This window comes from Ochotona princeps, chromosome 1 (assembly GCF_030435755.1).
Source record: "Ochotona princeps isolate mOchPri1 chromosome 1, mOchPri1.hap1, whole genome shotgun sequence".
NCBI classification, from domain to species: domain Eukaryota; kingdom Metazoa; phylum Chordata; class Mammalia; order Lagomorpha; family Ochotonidae; genus Ochotona; species Ochotona princeps.
The window spans coordinates 163,723,855-163,731,994 of record NC_080832.1 but is presented as its reverse complement, the minus strand read 5'-3'; the positions used below and the strand labels follow the sequence as shown (position 1 = coordinate 163,731,994).

At 46.8% G+C, this 8,140-nt stretch overlaps 1 protein-coding gene across 2 annotated transcripts; it reads left to right on the top strand.

The window, feature by feature from the left end:
• The first annotated feature begins 792 nt into the window (after positions 1–792).
• On the top strand, positions 793–7,141 carry LOC101525950 (leukocyte elastase inhibitor-like). 2 transcript variants are annotated; one of them, XM_012930176.2, is made up of 7 exons: positions 793–876; positions 2,017–2,192; positions 3,543–3,680; positions 4,462–4,579; positions 5,204–5,346; positions 5,435–5,602; positions 6,658–7,141. In XM_012930176.2, the coding sequence occupies exons 2-7, from the start codon at positions 2,025–2,027 to the stop codon at positions 7,063–7,065; spliced, it is 1,143 nt and encodes a 380-aa protein (XP_012785630.2). In that variant the 5' UTR covers positions 793–876; positions 2,017–2,024; the 3' UTR covers positions 7,066–7,141. The 2 variants fall into 2 exon arrangements, with proteins under 2 accessions (XP_012785630.2, XP_058524316.1); XM_058668333.1 differs by lacking the exon at positions 793–876 and adding an exon at positions 1,364–1,391.
• Positions 7,142–8,140: the final 999 nt, after the last annotated feature.

The window sequence follows — 8,140 nt, the reverse complement described above, 5'->3', positions numbered from 1 at the left end:
AGGAGGAGAGACAGAGAGGAAGATCTTCCGTCCAATGATTCACTCCCCAGTTGGCAGCAATGGCTGCTGCTGTGCTGATCTGAAGCCAGGAGCCAGGAATTTCTTTCCAGGTCTCCCATGCAGGTGCAGGCTCTCAAAACTTTGGGTCATCCTCGACTGCTTTCCTAGGCCACAAGCAGGGAGCTGGATGGGAAGTGGAGCTGCTGGAATTAGAACCGGTGCCCATATGGGATCTTGGGGAGTTCAAGGTGAGGACTTCAGCCGCTAGGCCATCACATCAGGCCCGAAATGTTTTGATCTTGACCACCGTCACACCAAGCCAGATCTGACGCTCTTCTCCGGCTGGTGGATGTTGAAGTGACATGGGAACAAAGGAGATTGGGCAGCTTGGGAGGGGACTTCAGGGACAGCTGAAAAGCCAGACTTCGACCGGCTCCCTCTCCATTGAGGGTGGAGCCTCTCTCTTTTTCCCCTGTGTAAGGGGCCCCAAATTTCTTTTCTTTCTTCTCCCCACCAAACTCCTAGAGTTTCGAGTGTGGAAATTCTAGAGGGGCCAGAGTGCCCTCTAGGACATAGTTTGTGTGCTTTAACTATTCACATCTTACTAAGAAATGGCTCATCACTGGAGATTTGTGGAAGATATAGAGCTGAGAGGTGTTGAAGCCCCTGCCCATCTTTCCATCCTCCCCTCCCCACCCAGCTCTGGACAGAGGGCGGGGTTTTCCCCCAAACCAGGCTTTACTCATCCAATATGGATACTCACACTCCAGCGCCAGGGAACTGGCTGGAGGCTAGCCCTGCATGTTATAATTGTGGCCTCAGGCTCTGGTCACTTCCTCTGCAATCCCAGCCTGGAGTCTGCAGCCAGCGCAGCAGGTAAGCAGAGAGGCCCTGGCCTGTGCCTCTGCTGGACTCCTGGGGGTGCCTCGGGAGGGACAGGGCAGGAGGGTGGCAGCTCCCAGCAGCCTACCAAGGTCGAGGAGGAGCCCCAGTTTGCTGCTGAGAGGGCTCTTCCTTCTTTGCAACTCCCTGCTCCTTCCTGGAGCAGAACACAGCTCTCAGGTCCTTCGCGGCTCCAGGAAGCAGGAGGGTGCGGCTGAGCCAGCTAGCTTGAGCCTGCTGACCCACCTCGAGTGGCTTGGGTCTGTGCCCTGGCCTGAACCAGCAAGGGTACCCCACCTCCCACCCACCCCCCAGACCGAGTGCCTTGTACCTGCTGTGGCAACCAAGGTGCTTCTGGACCTCATCTGGTTTCCCAGCAGGGCCTGGAGACACGCCTGCTCTGAACAGGAAGGCTGTGTGGCCTGAATCTCAAACATGATGATGATGAGCCTATCAATTCTCACTGAGAGAATTGATAGTGTCTTTCCTGGGACTTGTTTTCATGAGTAGTAACGAGCGATGAGTTTTTTTTTTTTTTTTTTTTTTTTTAATTGGAAATGTCATGAAGTAATGGAAGCCATGGGTTTGTTTTGGGAGTGATTCTGTGGTTTGAACCAGAGGGACAGAAATATGCGTTTTTCCGGTTTAAGGATGTCCATGCAGGCACATAAGTCAACCTCTCCCCTGAAATCATGAGGTCTGGCTTAATGCAGGTAGGATTTAATATCCCATAAATCTACAGCAGGCCAGACAGGTTGAAGGTGATCAGGCTGTGTGGCCTTCATACAAGGATGCTACAAATATGCAAATGATCTTGGTAGGGGTGGGTTAGGGAAGGGTCTCCACCCCAGGAGGGAAACCCCTATCCTTGGGCAGTGGTGTGGGGTTGGGACACTCCCTCCTCAGACTGAACTGTGCATAAGGTCAGCTCTCAAGGAGTCCCCAGGTTCTAGTCCCTGTGCTCCTGCAGAGTGCAGTTGCAATCCTGAGAAAGGCATGAGGGAGAGAGAGGGAGAAGCTGCAGGTGCTAGGATGGTTTGCATGCATGAGGGAAGCCAGTGATGATGGGCAGATGGTGGAGGGTGTTGTGCCAGTGTGGGCAGGGGTCATTTCATGCCTTTTATTCTTTCACAGACGTCGCCATGGAGAGGCTGAGCGCAGCCAACACCCGTTTTGCCTTGGACCTGTTCCTGGCCTTGGACAAAGACAACCCTACGGGAAACATCTTCATGTCTCCCTACAGCATCTCCTCGGCCATGGCTATGATCCTCCTGGGGGCCCGAGGCAACACGGAGGCCCAGCTGTCCAAGGTCATCAGAGGCCTTGTCTTCCCTTGCCCTCTGTTCTGTCAGCATGGACGGGCCCATGGGGCAGTCCCTGACCCTGTATGGGGTACCGTCTGTCAGGGCTGCGGGATGAGGTCAGCTTTGCAGCAAAGCCCAGTTTGCATGCCTTGTTGAGTACCTGCTGTGTGTTTTGCAAGCATGCAAGTGAACAAAGTTGCCCAAGTCTCCACAATAGAGGCTGTTGCCATTCCCATGGGTGGCAGAGTTTGGGCAGCTGCTTTGTAAGCCATGTACCCTTCTGTGCCTAGCATAGTAGGGACATCCTTAAATGGGAAGGGATCCCAGAGAGAGAGAGCCGGAAGCTTCGAGATTTGGAACAGGCTCCTGGTATTGTGGCAGCAAGTAGGAAACCAGAATAGAATGCCTTCCTTCCCCCATTCCTGGGCGTGGAGGAGGGTCTTGGCTCTTGAGGGTCCTTCAGATGGCAGGGCAATTCTCAATTCCTCTTGAGGCCCAGAGGATGGGAGTGGCAGAAGAGAGAGGTGCAAACTGGTCAAGGTTTGGCCAAGCCCAAATGACTCATCCTCATTGCATTACAAAGCAATCTCTCTCTCTCTCTCTCTCTCTTATTTCTTCTCTCTGTGTCTCTGCTTTTAAGATTTACTTATGTTTATTGGAAAGGCAGATTTACATAGAGATGGAAAGACAGTCAAAGACCTTCCATCTGCTGCCTCACCATCTGTGTCCCGTACTTATCATGGCCCTTGTCCACTATCAGTTTTTGTTCTCTGAATCTCAAAAGCAAAGGCCCAGCCAGGCCCCATAAAAGCATAGAGAGTTTCTTGATGTAGGAGTGTGGGAGATGAGGATGGGGGAGATGGGGCAGGAATTAAGCTTTGGCCAGAATGGCAACTCTAAAGAGGTCATTTTTCAATAAATGAGTTTATGGGTGCTAATGTGGTAGGAGGAGAAAGAAGTGACCATGTGTGATGGAGAAGGATGAGGGTTCTCATCTCCACTGCTGATACCGGAGAGATTTCAGACAGCTCCTTTGTGGCTCACAATGTGAATATGAAATATCGCTTGTGACATTCTTTGGTGGGATGGGGAGAGGAAAGTAGATCATGGGTTAGCACCTCCATCCTGGGACAGGGAGGGATGTTCCGAGTTGCTGTGGTGGTTCCTGTCTCCCTGGGGCTGTGTTGTGGGGTTTCCTGAGGCTGGTTGCTTCTTGGACCTAGGAGTCCAGTCCCAAGCTGGGCCCTTGCCATTGGAAGTGAGAAGGCGTTGAGTTGGGTGGCAGCGGAATGCTCAGGACTGGCTTTGTAACTCCAGTGTGGGTGGCTGTGGACAATGTGTGTCTTTGGTTCCTAGGCTCTTCATTTCGATGCTGTGCAGGATGTTCATTCGCGATTCCAGAGCCTGAATGCTGAGATGAGCAAGCACAGGGAGGCCTGTGTGCTGAAACTCGCTAACAGGCTCTATGGAGAGAAAACCTACGACTTTCTCCCCGTGAGTATGCGGGCTAGGATGCCCAAACCCACTGGGCTTGCTTCCCTCACACAGCCAAGGGATGGTAGTGTGTTTATAGGTTTGTTAGCATTTGCAAAACAAAAACAATACACAAAATACAAAACACCAATCTTGGGTGGATCCATACAACAAAAGGCCCCTGCCCTCCAGTGAAACTGATGTGGTGGTTTTGGCTCACAATCTCTCGAGTGTAATGATCCCTTCTAGATGCTCTGTGAAAGCAGGAGTGACTTCAAAGCTAAAGCAAGTGTTTGCAATATATATATATACATATATATATATACACATTTATATAAATATTATGTATTCATGTATACTGTTTATATACATATATAAATAAATACATATATTTATGTATCTGTGTGTATAGAGTCTAGGATTATACAAGAATGAGTAATTTTAATATTGTATAAGTGTGAGGGTTAGGCTTACCGTGACTGAATGTACATTTAAAAATGATTAAGATGATAAATAAGTATGTTTCTTTATAGCATAAAATTTTTAAAAGAATTAGAGAAAGTTTTGTGGCACAATGAAACGGGTCTTTTTGGACAATTTCCATGACTTGTTACGAAGCTGTGTTTTGTGCAAAGGTTTTTCAACAAGTTTATGGAAACATGGAATACAAAGGTGTTTACTTGAATATGAAGGTTGAAAGCCCACATGAAGTTTTATTCTATTATACTTTTCCCATGAATTTTGACAGCTGCGTATATTAAGTAGAAGTTTTTCATGCTATTTCCCTTTAATAAAAAAATAGGAATTCTTGGCTTCGACTCAGAAACTGTACGGCGCTGACTTGGCCAGGGTGGATTTTCAGCAGGCCTCGGAGGACGCCAGGAAGGAGATAAATGAGTGGGTCAAAGGTCTGACAGAAGGTGAGAGACTGGGCAGGTGTTTCCCTCCGTCCACCTTTCCTGCATGTGTCTCCATCTTGCTCATTCCCAGGCCCTGCATCCTGGCCCACACACAGGGATGTTCAGCAGGTGCCCCGGTGTGCATGCATTGTGACATCTGCAGTGGCTCTTGGTGTCACCCAGCTCCTCCATGTTAGAAGTCCATCCAAAGGGAGACTCAGGATGGAGCTGGGCAGCTAGAAGTCTCCCCCTAGGTTCCATTAAGTATCCCCAAAGTTAAAGCTTACATTGACAATAGAATCAAAGGAATTGAATATGGAGGAGCATCCAGCATTTTAAATATAAGACAGACTTACAGCACATGGGAGGTTGTGGTGTGGGTTTGACTGTGTGTGGAATATGAGCTCTGTGTGTGAATTGCCATGGCTGTGAAGTAATGTATAAGAATGTCTTGCTCAGAAGTGGTGTTGGAGCTGATTTGACTGTGTAGAAGGTGCCTCCTCTCCGCTGTCCCTCTGTGGGCCAGCAACCTACAGGGTCATTAACACCTACGTGGTTGTACCTATAGGGGGAGATTTTTCTTTGCACAAATGGTTGTTCTTTCATTGGATACTGGATTATTTGCTTGCTTGTTATTCTTTGTAGGGAAAATCCCAGAGGTATTGGCCTCAGGTGTGGTTGATAGCCTGACGAAACTCGTCCTGGTAAATGCCATCTATTTCAAGGGGAAGTGGCATGAGGAGTTCAGGAAAGAGAGTACCACCAATGCCCTATTCAGACTCAACAAGGTGAGGGAAAGGAACTGAACACAGGATACTCTGTGCTCCTAAAAACAAAAGACAGACACTAATCAGTGATTTTTTTTTAATGGTTCAGAGAGAGACCAAGACAGTGAAAATGATGTACCAAAAGAAAGAGTTTCGCTTCGGCTACGTGCAGGAGCTCAGGTGCCGTGTGCTGGAGCTGCCTTACCAGGGCAAGGAGCTCAGCATGCTGCTCCTGCTGCCCGACGACATCGAGGACGAGTCCACGGGGCTCAAGGAGGTAATGGCCCACAGTCGCTGGGATCATCCTCCCTGTGTGGGGTGTGTTTCCTGCTCATCTTTTGTCTGATTATAAGGTGTAAGTCTCTACCCTCATTGAAGAGATTATCAGTATTAGTAGAACAAAGTGGAATGACAGTTCTCTTCGAGCGCAATAGGAATAACAATAATAATGACAAGAGCTGACAGTCACAGAGCATCTTGTGTCCAGCACTGTGCACTCACTGAACTCTCAGAGCGCTGTTGTGGGGCAGGTGCAGTTATGACCCCAATTAGATTAGGACCTTGCTGTAGCACGTCATCAGCCAGGAGAACTGTTACCTAGGAGCTGGAGTTGATAGAACTTACATCTGCTCCAGGGAGATTTTCAAATTCTCAGAGATTCAGTGTAATTAAAAAAAAAATGAAAGCATTAAGATTTTCTCTTGAAACCTTTATAAATTTGTCTCATGCGTCTGCAACACATTAGAAAAATGAAAACTCTCATATAACCTATTCCAGTATTTCAAATGTGGTAGGTAGTTAGTAAGCTGTGGATGTACGAATGATGGTTGGAAGGGAGGAAGATGGTGGGGCAGATGGGTGGGCAGGTTGGTTGACAGTTAAAGGGATAAAGGAATAAAGGGATGGTATCCATGGAAGGATGGATGGCAAGATGGTGAATGGATGGATGGATGGATAAATAGGTGAGTGAATGAGTGGACAGACGGATGGTTGGGAGGGTAGGTGGATGGATAGTTGAGTGGGTGACTAAGTGAATGGGTGCCTGGGAGGGTGGGTGAAATGGTGCAGGGTGGAAGGATGATGGATCTGTGATTTCCAAATTGTCTATGTTTGGTCCTGTGTTGACTTGAAATTTAGGTCTGTTGTATCTCACCAACTGCCAGAAAAGAGATGAAATCTTCCAAACATGGCATCTGTTTGACTACAACACAGAAAGAAAAGTAACAGCTGCTGATAGGATGGGTTGATCTGTTTAAATAATGCTTTCTTCTTTCACTTATGTATCACTAGTTTCAACTCTTCTTCCTATTTTTTTTCTCATTCTAACTCCAGATTGAGAAACAACTGACCTTGGAGAAGCTGAATGAGTGGACCAAACCTGAGAAGATGCGTACCATTGACGTCCATGTCAGGTTGCCTAGGTTCAAACTGGAAGACAGCTACGTCCTCAACTCCCATCTGGCCCGTCTGGGTGTACAGGATCTCTTTGTTAGAGACAAGGCTGATCTGTCTGGCATGTCAGCAGCCAACGATCTTTTTGTCTCAAAAGTTGTCCACAAGTCCTTTGTGGAAGTGAATGAAGAGGGCACAGAGGCAGCGGCCGCCACTGCTGTCTCTGTGCTTTTTGGGGGCTGCCTGAGGCAAGAGGAGAATTTCACTGCCGACCATCCATTCCTTTTCTTGATTCGGCACAATCCCACATCGAACATCCTGTTCCTTGGCAGAGTTTGTTCTCCTTAGAAGAAGGAGACAGTGGAAACAGATGGTCACACTTAAAGCTGTCTTCCAACTGCATGCTTAATGGTGACAATTGTCATATATCTTTGCCAATAAAAGTATCCAAAAACATATCTTGAATTTCGTATATTTGTGCCTGTTGACTTTTTAGTCTTCTGAGCATAAATGTACTTTCTCTCTTTATAATTGATATATGATTATATATGGATAAATTTTTTGTTTGTATATGATAAACATACATACATACATCAAAGATGTATTAATTTGCAAACAAGAGTTAAAGAGGGAAAGAGGGAAACAGAAAATGAAACTTCCTCCGATCAGTTGTTCACTCTCAATGGGGCCACAATGGGGCTGGGCCAGGCTGAAGCTAGTATCCAGGAGCTTTATCTGGGTCTTCTGTATGGCTTAAGGGGCCAAAATACTTGGGTCATCTTCTGCTGCTTTTCCCATGGAGCTTGGTTGGGAATTGGTCAGAAGTGGAGGACTCAAACTGGCACCACCCAAACAGGATGCCGGATTTATAGACTGTTGCTTTACTATTTATTCCACAATGGCAGCTCCGTTTTTATGTTTTTACGTTAGAAAACACACATGATTGCTTTGAATGCGTGAAGTTTAGGCAACAAAGCAAAACAAAACAAAAAAACCAGATGTGCTGATTCATAACAGTGTTGTTGCCAATGGAAATTTCAAGGAAAAGTATGCAGTAGTGGTTTATTTTAGAATCAGCAGATGCTGTGAGTATTGAGGATGGATTAAACACAACTGTTTAGTTGAAATATAAGCAAGTGGCCTAATGAAGGATCTAGATAGTGAAGGAAAATGTGCTTATGTTGTAGAATTAGTTCCTATCACAACCCTCTGGCTTTAAATGTGTCCTTTAGAGGTCATCACCTCACTCCCTGTGGAGATGTGGAAGGTCTTCCATGGAATATTTCAAGGAGCCCAGAGCTGGGTATTTCATAACAGTAATATTTTTTAAAAGCTAACTAAGAGGCTACAGAGGGGGAAAATTCAGTAAGAACAATTGTAAGAAAAATCGCTGTGCCTCTCTGGTGTCACTACATTCTTAAGA

Coding starts and splice junctions, on each gene's coding strand:
- LOC101525950 (XM_058668333.1), top strand. Junction 3,681..4,461: donor AAACCTACGACTTTCTCCCC/GTGAGTATGCGG, acceptor ATAAAAAAATAG/GAATTCTTGGCTTCGACTCA. Junction 5,603..6,657: donor AGTCCACGGGGCTCAAGGAG/GTAATGGCCCAC, acceptor TTCTAACTCCAG/ATTGAGAAACAACTGACCTT.